The sequence below is a fragment of the Ctenopharyngodon idella genome, chromosome 18 (assembly GCF_019924925.1).
Source record: "Ctenopharyngodon idella isolate HZGC_01 chromosome 18, HZGC01, whole genome shotgun sequence".
Taxonomy (NCBI): domain Eukaryota; kingdom Metazoa; phylum Chordata; class Actinopteri; order Cypriniformes; family Xenocyprididae; genus Ctenopharyngodon; species Ctenopharyngodon idella.
Window position 1 is genome coordinate 16,091,746 of NC_067237.1, and position 14,613 is coordinate 16,106,358.

At 36.0% G+C, this 14,613-nt stretch overlaps 1 protein-coding gene across 50 annotated transcripts in view; it reads right to left on the minus strand.

The window, feature by feature from the left end:
• LOC127500029 (uncharacterized) overlaps positions 1–13,877 on the minus strand; it is a 162,447-nt gene extending 148,570 nt beyond the window's left edge. For 31 of the 50 annotated variants that reach the window (XM_051870851.1, XM_051870865.1, XM_051870870.1 and 28 more), the window contains exons 1-8: positions 13,646–13,876; positions 10,728–10,812; positions 10,217–10,306; positions 8,612–8,710; positions 7,257–7,370; positions 3,450–3,557; positions 2,034–2,138; positions 1,455–1,574 (exon numbers count right to left, since the gene is read on the minus strand). In XM_051870851.1, the coding sequence (XP_051726811.1) occupies positions 1,455–1,574; positions 2,034–2,138; positions 3,450–3,557; positions 7,257–7,370; positions 8,612–8,710; positions 10,217–10,306; positions 10,728–10,744 (653 nt within the window). In that variant the 5' untranslated portion in view covers positions 10,745–10,812; positions 13,646–13,876. Of the gene's footprint in view, positions 1–1,454; positions 1,575–2,033; positions 2,139–3,449; positions 3,558–7,256; positions 7,371–8,611; positions 8,711–10,216; positions 10,307–10,727; positions 10,813–13,645 lie in introns of all 50 variants that reach the window. The other 19 variants (XM_051870899.1, XM_051870896.1, XM_051870897.1 and 16 more) reach the window with 8 other exon arrangements.
• Between the last annotated feature and the right edge of the window lie 736 nt (positions 13,878–14,613).

Consider the following 14,613-nt stretch of genomic DNA (forward strand, 5'->3'; position numbering starts at 1 on the left):
TTTATTTCTTAACTTATTTATTACTATATAAATAAGTGTTACGATGTGGTCAGCAGGCATGAAAACGAGGACATAATCAGTACACAATCGAAAATAAACAGAGCTTTGAAACAGGAAGTAAAGTAAAAAGAACAGAATGTCAAAATAAAGATCCATATAACAGAACATAAACCTGACAATAAGCTTGTTGGGCTACTGTTGTACGTATAACAATTAGTTCTGATCCTTGAATCTGACTGGAAAAGAGGCTTCCTGCTGATATTTTCCCACAGTATCAGCATTGCTTGTCTCTGCACCTTCTAGACCTGTGGTCTCAAACTGCCGGCACGCGGGCCATTAGCTCTAATACTAGATATATTTATGGAGATGAGAAATAAAAACCCGCCCTGTACATCTATGATCAGCTGTTTTGCTAAGCTTTTGATTTCGGGGCATGCGAGTTCCCGAACATAATGCATGATGGGATACACTTAGACTCGAATAGCGCTCCGAAGCAGTGTTCAATATAGTGTGGGTATAGTGTGTGTTAAGGGCACAGCACTTGGGCATTTTTAAGACATGGGACAGTCTTGCGCACTTACTTCCTGTTGCGTACATGTGCTCTCAAGTGGCCAAGACCGCAAGTGTGGGTATTTGGACAGGGCTTCAGCCGACAGCCCTCGAATCGCTCTCACGGTACTTTGAAGCCATACGTCACAGTCACGTGGCGTCAGACAAAATTTCTTTCTAACCAGCATGCACTGTTTCAAGTCAGCCGCCGATTGGTCTGCACAGCGCTGCATGAAGTCGAACAAGCCTAATGTGTCATGTTTTAATTGGCTGTTTTAGTCATGTGTTCCTCAGTTCTGTTTTCTCATTGGTTCTGTCCTGATTGTTCTCAGGTGTTCCTTGTTTGGTCATTAGTCCTTGTGTATAAATAGCCCTCATGTCTCCATTTTATCTTGTCTAGCTTTGTTTGTGTAACCTTCTTTTGGTGAGTTTCATGTTTCTAGCCAAGCTGGTATTCACAGTTATGTTGTTTATTGTTAAGTTTAGTTCACTTTGTTCCAATAAACTGCACGTGTGTTCTTCAAGCTTACCTTCAGTTGGAATTCATTACAACACAGCATTAAAGCTCATTCTGATTTACTCTTCTCAGAGTCTGACTTCCATGAGTCTGATCTTTCAATTATGACACAAAGAACACTGAACTGCAGGAGGTTTGCCTATCTCATTTATTTTTATGTTCTACTGTAAATAAATATAGGTGTGGATTTTTCCTTCTCACAACTATGGATGGAGGTAAAGTAAATGCGTTAGTTTGCCTGATGCCTTTTGAAGCTGAATTAAGCTACAGACAGTGCATTAGAGAGAGAAGCAGCTTACAAGACATTTTTCTTTGATTCATATTAACCAAGTTACTATATGTACCACAGTAAAGAAATTAGCTAACACAATGCTGTGATGTAAAATACCTGATGAAATGCCTTTCAGTAGCTGATGGTGTTTCTTCCCTGAAGTTTGGTCCTTCCCCATCTTTTGAACGGTTACTCTTCACAGAAACGGAGCTGGACACATCTGAGTCTGATCTTACACTAATGACACAAAGAAAAGCTGCATTTAACAAAAATAAAGTAAAAGTGGTATATATTTAAGATTTTGCTTTCACTGGACATGGCAGCCTTTATTTCATGAATATATGACTTGACCTGTAGGACAGACACAGGTAATCGCAGGCACACAGTCAATCTCTCTCATTCACTGTCAGAAGGCTTTTATTAATCCTTTGGAGCCTTTGAATACTTTTATGAGGGATGGATGCACTTTTTGGCCTTCTAAAACCCGAGCACCATTCACTAACATTATAAAGCTTTTAAGAGCCATGATTGTGTTCGCCTCAAAGAAGATAGACATATACACCTAGGATGGCTTGAGGGTGAGTTAATCATGGGATAATTTTCACTATCCCTAACTATCCCTTTAGTCAAGTTCTGTCACAAAACACCACAGCGGGGAAATAATGCAATAATTGTAATGTAAAACACATGAAATACCTTTCAGTAGCTGATGGTGTTTCCTCTCTGAAGTTTGGTCCTCCACCTTTTGACCGGTCACTCTTCACAGACACAGAGCTGGACACATGTGAGACTGATCTTACACTAATGACAGAGAGAGAAAGAGAGAGAGAAAACTTTACTACCAGCTGTTCTTTTGTATCATTTGAGGAGATTTAGTGTAACGCCCATTGGTGGTGGTTGAGGAGATTCCCCCTTCCATATGTAAAGCGCTTTGAGTACCCAGAAAAGTGCTATATGAATGTAACAAATTATTATTTATAGGGCTGGACGATTAATCGAAAAGTAATCGAAACCGAAATTCAGAGCCTCTAACCGACGTAATTTTCCCATGTCGGTTATTTCGGTTTCTTAATCCTGTTAATACTTCCCTCTTAAAAACATACTACCACGTGTGTAGCCACGTTACTCTGCCCTGTCCAGTCAGTGGCATAAAAGCAACACAGAGGTGAACACCGGTTGGGTTCAACACATAGTGATGGCGCGTGTGCGGTGAGCCTTGCGTTTTTACTAAACTTTGTTAGTTGTATTTGTTTTACGGTTTGCCAGTTTGGACATTCAAGCGATTAGACAATCGAATGTGTATTATTATATCGAGCTACCTACCGTGCTGGCGCATCTGCACTGTGGCACGAACACTCAAACAAGTAGCTGCGCAAAACGTGAAGATCACGCACACAGAGAGGAACCCAGAAACTAGTTGTCAGCGCTGTCCTCTGTCCTGTGATTTATCACTAAAGTAGCTTAGAAACTCAAAACTTATTATAGCATATATTTTTTCTACTTTTGAAAGAACTATTTACAACCCACAGCTTCACAATTAATAGAGAGATGGTATGACTAATTCACACACGCAATCGCTCTCATTACATACTGGTATACTATGCTAATTTATCTTTATCTGATTTACAATGTTATGAACCATAGATAAAATAACTGCTGATAGTGAGCTGTTATGTCAGATCACTCTTTCAATAGGAAAAAATATCCCACCTTAAATAGTCAGTCATATTTACAGTACAAACCTTGTCAGTGAACTATGAGGGCAAAAAAAAAAAAAAAAGGTAAAATGTTCAATTAATCGAGGTTTTGATTTTGGGCCATAATCGCCCAGCCCTAATTATTTATATTATTAATTAAATACAGAATTGCTCTGCATTTGTCCTTCTTAAGACTAAAGATGGATGGATGTATTCATGTTTGTTCAGTTGCCTAATGTCTTTCCATGATGATTTTATGCTCCCTATTGTCTGTGTAAAACTGTTTTGCTGGGAAGAAGCTTCAAATTGTATAAGACATTGTCTACTTTATTGTTTTATTTATAAAGTTCTAACACATAAACCACATGTGAGAAATTAGCTAAAATAACCTTGGCTTGTAAAACATGTATAATACCTTTCAGTAGCTGATGGTGTTTCCTCTCTGAAGTTTGGTCCTTCCCCATCTTTTGAACGGTTACTCTTCACAGACACAGAGCTGGACACATCTGAGTCTGATCTTACACTAATGACACAAAGAACAGAGAGTAAAGGTCCTCGCACACAGAGTCCGAAATTCTCGTCTGAAGTTTTAGCAGGTTAAAAAATAAATACAACCTCACGTTGTGTTAATCACGTTTACGAACTTCCTCTAAAACTTTTGTTTCTCATAAAAAAACTCGGATCGGGTTCGATTTTCTGCGTTTTTCGCATCTGTAGCAAGCATTTTGAGAGGTGTTTTGACAATTCAGAGCCACCGTACTAGTACGTTTTTTATCAGTTTTATTTTGATAAACATGACAATATATAACATTGTGACTACATGAAATGAGCTTTAATTGTTATAAAAATACAGATTTGTGAGAATTAGTGGAACCGAAGGCGTTAGAATAAATCCAAAACACACGTGATCATTGTCATGCGGTGAATCCGGCCAATTGTGGAACTGCTGTGTCGTCATCAGAGCTCGTACTAGTGATGTGACATTTGAACCGAGGCTTCGGAGCAAAGCCACTTTATTGAGTATTTCCATTTTATGCAACTTTACACATTTATTAATAGTAAATTAATAATTAATACATTTAAGATCATCATGTTTGCAGCGAACAATATAGATCAGACCTAATGGAATAATAATAGTATTACACTATCTGAATAGAAATATATATATATATATATTATATATATATATATATTGTACGTTTTAATGGATCATGCTACAAACATAATGATCACACATGATGCATTGCTGTGTCCACTATTGCATAATTCCCACTTTTGGACACTTTTGCTTTAACATACAACACTGCAAAAACAAGCTGTTATATTTTGTTATATTGTCCAACATTCCCAATTTTTCTGATGCATGACCTTAATTTAATTTCATATGTTGGTATTAATTCAGTGTTTATAATGCTGATACTAGATCTTTTAAAGAATTTTAACCCAAACTGACTGGGTTTGTAGAGAGCAAAGGTTTTGTGAACAAAGTGGAAGACTTAAACACAAAGTCTGTAAAATAAACTGTTAAAAGGATTTGATGATCACTAGTGATTTTATTATGTGTATGTATTTTATTCTGTGTTTTCATCATTCAGGTTGGATTTCAGCTTTAATGTATGCTTTTTTTAACAAAGCAGCTGATATTGCCATAGAAACTAGTGGACCGCCGACTCGCTTTCACCGCAAAATGGCGGAAACGCAGGGCGGCTGCTGGGCGCTGGTGTTGCAATGGAACTAGGGCTGTGAATCTTTGGGTAGACAGTGATTCAATTCAATTCACGATTCATAGGTATTCGATTCGATTCAAGAACGATTTTTGAACGATTCAGAACGATTCGATACGAGACGATTCACATTAAAATTTGATGCAATTCGATAAATTTGATTTGATTCTGCATTTTAATATGCATTCATAGGGTTATTGAAATGCTTCCCTCAATGTGTCTTAGTCAGGGTGTGAATTACACAGCGGTCTTCAGGTGGTCAGAGATTAAGGGCAAAAAACAAACAAACAAACAAAACCTTTTGTCCATTGTTAATGTTAGTTCATGTTAGTTCTTAATGATGCTACATAACTTTATTTTAATAGCCTATAAATATTGGCATTTGTGGAAATCTACATAAGCCAAAACTTTAAAAGGGCTTTAAAACTATAGTTAGGCCTAGTTCATATATAGTTCACTAGTGGAGGATAGTGTTAAAGGCTACACAACCTTATTAAAGTGTTCCAGGTACATTAAACATTCTAATGCTTAAATGGAGAGACCACCCTAGAATATCATGCACTTTCCCAACTAATCCTAAACGAACTTTTCTTCACGGAATAGTAAGAAAAGCCCTCTTTGTCCTTTATATACAGAGCATTTTCCTTACGATGATTCTGAAAGAAAACACGCTGTCATCTGCTCATGTGAATAGTAGTGACCGTCCTGAGGTGAGCTCAAACGTGGGCTACGGACGGAGCGCGAGCGCAATCCAGTGAGAGGTGGTAAAGCGATAGTAAGCCGCGCGTCTGTGAATGAGAGCTGTGAGGGAGGGCGCAAATGACGGCGCACAACGTCTCCATCAATTCGCACACGAAGTAATTTAATGTTTATATATTTTTAAAAAAACTGAATCTCTATAGAATCGCGATTAATCCGATTCTTAGCATTTTACATCGATTATCGGCCTAAATTAACGATTCACGATTCAAAAAACATGTTTCAAGATCGATGCATATGCATCATCAGGATTTGTAATCGATGCATCGAGAAAACGAGTGAATCGTTACACCCCTAAATGGAACGTTCTATTGAGTGTCGCTTCTTGTTAGTGTATATCAAAGTTATTCTATAGTCTTTGGTGTATATTCTTTGGTTGCATCCAGCCGCAGCCGATGTCGAACACACCTACTCTTTCTGTTCAATCACGTGCGTGATTCACTTTGCGTATCGGAATGTTCGAACCCCCAAAATCTCACTTTATGAGTAGGTTTTCATTCAGACGTATTCAGTTACATTTTTTAAAAACCCAGTCATACAAGTAATATGAAGAATACAAATTATTACAGGAAAATAAAATACTTGCCATATGCAATTCCTATATGTGTACAATTATTCTTCTGTTACATCATATCAATACTGGCATTAAATGCCACAGTGTAATGGGTAAATTAATTTATCACAGAGATAAATTCAACACACACGCACTAGGCTTTTATTTGAGCACCTAACATGAAACTGTGTGGTGGCTGCTTCATCCGACGAAGCTTGTTTCACAGGGTTTTGGCTGCTTTATTTTTACTAAACACCAGATGCCACTGTTTTCGACACTTTTGAAGCTTTGAACCTTTTCCCCAGTCAATGAGGGGAAAGCCATTCATTTGCCCATCACTACCTCGTACAGCCACTCTACAAGCTGCGCTGGATGACTCAGCCGACAGCCCTCGAATCGCTCTCACGGTACTTTGAAGCCATACGTCACAGTCACGTGGCCTTGGGCAAAATTTCTTTCTAACCAGCATGCACTGTTTCAAGTCAGCCACTGATTGGTCTGCACAGCGCTGCATGAAGTCGAACAAGCCTAATGTGTCATGTTTTAATTGGCTGTTTTAGTCATGTGTTCCTCAGTTCTGTTTTCTCATTGGTTCTGTCCTGATTGTTCTCAGGTGTTCCTTGTTTGGTCATTAGTCCTTGTGTATAAATAGCCCTCATGTCTCCATTTTATCTTGTCTAGCTTTGTTTGTGTAACCTTCTTTTGGTGAGTTTCATGTTTCTAGCCAAGCTCGTAATCACAGTTATGTTGTTTATTGTTAAGTTTAGTTCACTTTGTTCCAATAAACTGCACGTGTGTTCTTCAAGCTTACCTTCAGTTGGAATTCATTACAACACAGCATTAAAGCTCATTCTGATTTACTCTTCTCAGAGTCTGACTTCCATGAGTCTGATCTTTCAATTATGACACAAAGAACACTGAACTGCAGGAGGTTTGCCTATCTCATTTATTTTTATGTTCTACTGTAAATAAATATAGGTGTGGATTTTTCCTTCTCACAACTATGGATGGAGGTAAAGTAAATGCGTTAGTTTGCCTGATGCCTTTTGAAGCTGAATTAAGCTACAGACAGTGCATTAGAGAGAGAAGCAGCTTACAAGACATTTTTCTTTGATTCATATTAACCAAGTTACTATATGTACCACAGTAAAGAAATTAGCTAACACAATGCTGTGATGTAAAATACCTGATGAAATGCCTTTCAGTAGCTGATGGTGTTTCTTCCCTGAAGTTTGGTCCTTCCCCATCTTTTGAACGGTTACTCTTCACAGAAACGGAGCTGGACACATCTGAGTCTGATCTTACACAAACGACACAAACGACAGAGTAAAGAACCTTGCACAAGTCCAAAATTCTCATCCGAAGTTTTTGCATGTTAAAAAATAAATACAATCTCACGTTGTGTCAATCACATTTACACACTGCCTCTGAAACTTTCATCCGTCATAAAAAAAATAAATTAAAAATTGGGTTAATTTTTTGCATTTTTTTTTTTTTTGCATCAGCAACAAACATTGAGGTGTTTGACAATTCAGAGCCACCATACAAACGAACGCCAAAATCCGGAAGGGCGTCTGACAAGTTGATCCACTTCGTCTCGCAGCACAAAGCACTGTATGACAAACAAAGTGTGGAATATATAGAAACGGAATATAAAGACAGATTGTGGCAGAAAAGCAAAGCATCAAACTGAGCCACTGACATCCTGAAGTAAACTTTGAACCGCTACGGATTATCCCACAGCTCCTTGATAAGGAGCTGAAACTCTCCTTCCTCTCTATGCAATCACAGAAATGGATGGACCCAAATATTTCCTTTCATTTTCTATTTTTAAGAAAAGAGAGAACAACAAAATCATTCTCACTGCTTGAAGACAAAGTTTTGTTTTGTTTTTTTCCGCAGCGGTTTAATTAATACGCATCAGACTCAGTGTGCAAGGTTTCTGTGCGTGATGAATTTTTAGGATGAGGAATATGAAAATTTTGGACTCAGTGTGCAAGCACCTTAAGGAGAAAAAAATTATTTTACTACAGTAGGCTCTTTAGTAAGATTTTTTTTTTTGTAATTAAATCCAGTATAGACATTATTCTCCCGATAAACAAGCACACAGCCTTCTTTAGAATTTTTTCTTTCTATGGCATCATTTTAAAAGAATAATTAGCTGGTGAAATGGATTTACTTGTTGTATTGTTAATTAAAGCTATCATGAGTATTGTAATGTTTAAAGCAGATAACTTCAGTAAACGTCAGTAGACCGGGGAGATTTTAAAATGAGCAGTTCATTCATAAAACCATAAGATATTTGAGGAAATACAAACCAGAAGAAAAAAAGACAACGAGCGCAGCGCTGAAAAGGGGCGAAGCTACATAAGGTCTGCAGCCAGTAAGTGTAGAGGGTGAAAGAGAGACAACAACCAGCAGAAGCATCTTACAAGATACATCATCATCTGTGATTTTTCATTTTATTTAGTCATTTATCACATATACTGCATCTGAGAATTTAACAAATGAAACACTGTTACAAAAAAATACATGAAATACCTTTCAGTAGCTGATGGTGTTTCCTCTCTGAAGTTTGGTCCCCCGCCTTTTGAACGATCACTCTTCACAGACACAGAGCTGGACAAGTCTGATCTTTCACTAATAACACAAAGAGCAGAGAGAAAATATGCTTTACTACAGGATGTTCAAGTGTTTATCTGCAAAACTGTGTAAGTTTCCTTAAAATAAATTAGAAAAATGTATCTCGATTTTATTAGTGAAATATTCTCAATATTTTCTATACAACACTGAACCACAATTTTATTAATAAAATATACACACTATTTTTAATTATCACCTTAATTTTTTTAATAAAAATTTTTAGACTGAAGATTCATTTTTTAAAGGGATACACACTCAGTGCTGAGGTTCAGTGCGGCTGCATCTAGAATTTAAACACTCAGAACAGAGAGACTCTTGGGATTCATGGGTTTATCTGAAGGTGTGTTGCAACAAGTTGGAGCAACTAGGTTCACGTTCACTCTGTAAGTAGTCCATGTTGCTGTTATGTCGCTAGCTACCTTATTATCGTTTACTTTCATACACTAGGCATACTGCTCAGAAGTTCAGTTTCAGTAAGATTTTTTCAATGTTTTTGGAAAAGTTTCTTCTGCTCACCAAGGCTGCATTTATTTTAACAAAAATAACGTAAAAGTGGTATATATTTTAATATATTATTACAATTTGATATATCTGTTTTCTCTTTGAATATGTTTTGAAATGTAATTTATTCCTATGATATTACTAGTTAAAATGGTTGTGCTGCTTAATGAAGTGTGGAGGTAGTTTTTTTTTTCAGGATTCTTTGCTAAATAGATCAAAAACATCAAAAGAACAGCATTTACTTTAAACAGAAATCTTGTGTAACATTTTCTGATTAATTTAATGCATCCTTGCTAAATAAAAGTATTGTTTGCTTAAAAAAAAATTTAAAAATAACTTTTGAGTGCCAGTATATTTCTTATGATGAATTACGATGAAGGTGGTTTAACTGGTTTACCCTCTCTCCCTCTCTCTTACACACACACACTCTAGAAGACCTAATGGTAGAGATGTTGTTGGCTGCAGTAATCAATCATACAGTTCTGAATAATAAATGAGAGTATCACTTTAATTTAAAAAAAAATAATTTGATTTTATTTTTTTTATAATTACTTTAAGCGAATGGTATTAAGTTTACCAGATGAGCAAACAACACAAGGAAAGAACTTCAATGCCATTCATCACTCTCTCTCTCTCTCTCTCTCTCTTTCTTTAGGTCTTGTAGTCACTGCTTTTTTAGGGAATAATGCAGTTTATTATAAATGATTTATCCGTACACATTTTTTTTTAAAAGAAAGTGCCCTCATAATCTTTAATCAAAATAACCTCCCTTCCCCTCAATGACATCTCTTCTCTGATGACGTGCACTGGGGAGAGATGGGGATGATAGAAATAGTGCAATATTTCTTTGTTATTACAATTGTTCTAAAACAGTTTAAAATGGTCTAAAACGATTTTGAATTTGGACTCCACTGTATATCCGGTGTCAACTATTGGAAACAAGTATTACTGTATAGTACTACCTTTCACTAACTACTAATGTTGGAAAAACACATGACATACCTTTCAATAGCTGATGGTGTTTCTTCACTGAAGTTTGGTCCACCACCTTTTGAGTGGTCACTCGTCACAGACACAGAGTCTGATCTTTCACTAAGGACAAAGAGCAGAAGGAAAAAACACTTTACTACAGGAGGATCCTCTGCCTCAATGAAGACATTTGATGTTCCAAATGGTAATTAAATAGAGTTTAACTAAAACTATATGAATTATTATTTCTATCTTAACCACAGACATTAACTTTGGACACACTAGTTATCTTTTGCTGTGTTTGACATTTGATTCACCAAAAGTTCATAATTTTTTTCACTCCACAGAGATTCAATTGGATGGAAACAGGCTGTTTGTTCTAGAATTAGTGTAAATTGTGTAAAACATTAGGAAGTTCTAAACTAAAGTTTTGCACACAACAATAGTGAGAGAAGCACTCTTTGTTAAGGTTTTGTTCCTCAAAGGAAAAACCTGAAACTCCATAGTGTTTAAAATGATTGTGTGAAAACAGCTGCAGTCTTACCTCTGTTTCTCTGACATTACTGCAGCTAAACAACCAGGGCAGACATATCAGCACTGGTTTGTGAAAACAGTCAGCTCCACATGACCTGGAGATGACAATATGTTACGGAGATGTTACAAACAAATATACTGCCATGTAGTGCATCAAAATTGCGTTTTATATAAGGGATAATTCACGACCAGCTGTGCATTAAATGATTTTAAAGCACAACGTGGAGGCAAAGAACCACATGGGATATTCACAGGATTTTTGAAAATTACTATACAAATCTATAAGGAACCAAATACAACCAGCTCACAGGAAATACATTTATTTTTAGAATCACTTGACTTACCCTATAAGTCGTTATTACGTATTATTACATTCAGAAATAATACCGGTAAATAAAACGAAGCGTTAACACATGCACGTGACGTCACAGTCGACCGATATGACTGCGGTTACGCCCACTGAGTGGCAAAAGACTGAGTGGCAGCATTGGTTTTCAGCGTGAATGCCGCGAAAAACACACAAAACACATCCAAAACGTAAAAGAGCTTTGCGACTGACTGTACAAATAGCTTTGACACAAAATCTGAGGTATATTTTAACAGACTGCTGAAAGATACAGAAAAAAAGTAAATGGATTATTGCAATTCACAGAAACAGCTGGACTCCAGGCAAAGAAACATGCACTGTAAAAAATGAATGTGATTTTTACGGTAAAATATTGTAAAAACGCTATGGAAAAAAAATTGTAAATGGGTTAACAGTAAGTTCCAGTACTATATACGGGGAAAAACTGTAAAAGCTATTACCAGACATTTTATGTAATTTTCACAGTAAAATGCTGTAAATTTTACAATTTTTAGAAGTAAAAAAGAACAAATCAATGTATAATTTACAGTCAAAAACTGTAAACTGATATTCCCACAATTCCCTGTGTGACACTCCACATTTGAAAGTATTTTGTTTAAATAATCATGTTTCTTAATAGTTTTTGTTATCAGTTATGTACATTAGAGTTTTATGTTACTTCTTCTGTTGTTTAATGAATGTTTATTGCATTACTTAAGTGTTGTGGGTTACCATGATTGTGTTTTGCGTTTGCGTGAATCACTCTGTGCACCTTCTTTATATTAGTATATACTTCAGCTCGTGTAAAAGCTATTTGTGATGAACTCTGATTCTTCATGTGGCTTTGTCATTTACCACCTGCATTATAATGGTGGTTGTCAGTATATGTTAAAGCTACAAAACAGATTTTAATAGTAGCGTGCATTGTTTTATTGCATTGAATTTACTGGTTTACATTCAAATTTTCTTGTTTGTAAATTACAGTTTTATACTGTAAAATTTACAGTTTGTTCTGTAAATGTGTTTACAGTTTTTTTGTATTTTTTAAAAAATTATTCTGGCAACCACAGCTGCCAAAATTATTTTGTAAAAACTACGGAATTTTTTTTACAGTGTGGATTTGCAGTTATCATTTTGTGTCAAAATGTTGGATTTTGAGGTAAAATCATACCTTATATATTGTATTGTTATATATTGTGTTAACAAATCATCAATTAAACATTTACCATCTTATATTCTGCATAATTGGGTGTTTTTAAATAAACACTGACAAAAACTACAAGTTTGAAGGCTGGATGATATGACGATGTATAACATTGATAAAATTATCTACTCGGATTTAGACCTACCTATATTGTAGTTACATAAAATATTCACAGGCAGATTTGCTTTATGTATTTCCCCGGCGTCGAAATCAGGCACATATAAATGTCAGGAAACATGATTCCTGGCTGCATGCCAATATCCATGGATTAGGTTTCTTTGACAAGTTGTAAGAAACACATTCGAGCCCAACCTTTAGTGTAATCGTTTGTTTTACTCGCGTTTTCGCAGTTTCCTCTATTAAATCCAGTCATGCAGCAGCTTCTTTTGCCACTCAGTCCAGCTGAGGGAGCGCGTTCCGGCGGGAAAGTGACGTCGATGCATACCCTCTAACATGGTGTTAACATTAAACTCTATAAACATAGCTATTGGCTATTTTAGTTCACCTCACTCCACAACAAATCTTTTAAATTTAATGGTATTCAGAACAGAACAAGAATGAAAAACAGGCTTATAAATGGCTAAACAAGCCAAGCGAAAGTGAAAGTAACGTGTTCTCCTACCTCTCTCATCCGGCACGAATCTAAATGTTTGTTGTTTGATGCTAAACTGTTATTTATTATTTAAACTTTACTTTATACTTAACGCGCGTTCCAATATCGATAGAAAACAAATCATCCTCCTCATGAGCAAAAATGCGCTTGTCAACGCCACATTGGAGCGGTGCTCACACATAACGGTACGGACTGTAGGCCTACTAGGACAATTTAAATTGAGCAGTGTAAATTTTTAAATGTTTATTTGACTGTACTATATTTTGATAATGCTGATAAGGCTGCGATGTCACGATTAATTTGTACATTGAGAAAAATTAACATAGCCTACATCGAATATAATTTATTTCTGTGTGAACCAAAATATTATATACAACAGATAATTATTATTAATATTAATTATGTTTGACATAAACTAACATTCACTATGGAGTTTATCTTTATCTCTGAAGGTCTGATTAAAAATACTTTCGATTTCGCATTATCAAAAAACAACCGCCCAAAATGAAAAAGGAAAACCCTTCTGAAACGTATTATTCGTTTACAATAACCCTTTCGAATAAACTTCATGTTTTAACTTTCATCGCCTCTAAAATATATATTCGTCCTAGTTAATTTCTAGCAGCTTCTACGTTAGCAGGCCTATAATACTTCCGGAATAAAACAGTTATAGTTTAACTTCAAGTTTTAAATTACGGTTACATAAACAGTACAAAATCAATACTATATTTCCCAAAATAACTAATCAAGAAAGTTAAAACTTACTTGAAGTCTGAAGAGAATTTAGGCTTTAATTTCTTTTCTGCCATACACAATGTTCGCTTGTCGCATGGTACGAGTCCAAATCAAAGTCCAGTATCTGGTGGAAGAGATTTCACGCCTGTTTGTAAACTTCGTTAACGATTAATGGCGTGGATTGCTCAATATGACATCCTTCTTTTCCATAAAACTACCATGAACACATTTAGGCTATCTACTATTGTGGAGTTATCTGTGACGCGCGAACACATTCATGCAGTGTTACCACCTAGTGGCTATGAGTAGAAACATGGCAGAAATAATAATGAGTAGGCCTACTGTTAAAGTTTGTCTATCAGATCAAACCACACAGATGTAAATAATCGAGACCACAAAAGGTTTCAACTCACAATCTGAGCTGCTAGTGTATCACATGAACTCTGTCAATCACATTTAACTGCTATATGAATTGTATCATTTAAGGGCATTATAAAAGTGGAAAGTAGAACAAAGAAAAACACTCTTCACTCTGTTGTAAAACTAAATCTTTATTAAAAGTCACCTGTTTCCCCTGAGATTCATTTCAAGAGTGCAACAGAAATGAGAGCTTATGAAATCATTCTAGGGCATGTATTTAACCTAACCCCATCACTGTTTAACACCAAGATCTTCTGGAAAGATCCTGTAACCCTTTAAGAATCAGATTGGATGTCTCAAAATTGTTTTCATGTGCACTTTAAAGACATACAACGCATGAGTATTGTACGGCACACATGATGTGAAGGCTAAATTTGATGTCATTTCATAACCGATTCGTATACCGGATGAGTCTCAAAACTGTGGAGTGATATTTTTGGTGAACAGATGTGCATTAATCGGGACGCACCCATTTACAGTATTTCAGCATCAGTTCATATACTAATAAACGGGATAAAATGACAGATGCATTTAGTCTGAATAGGAGGCGAGTGTCACCTGAAATAAGTGTCCATAAT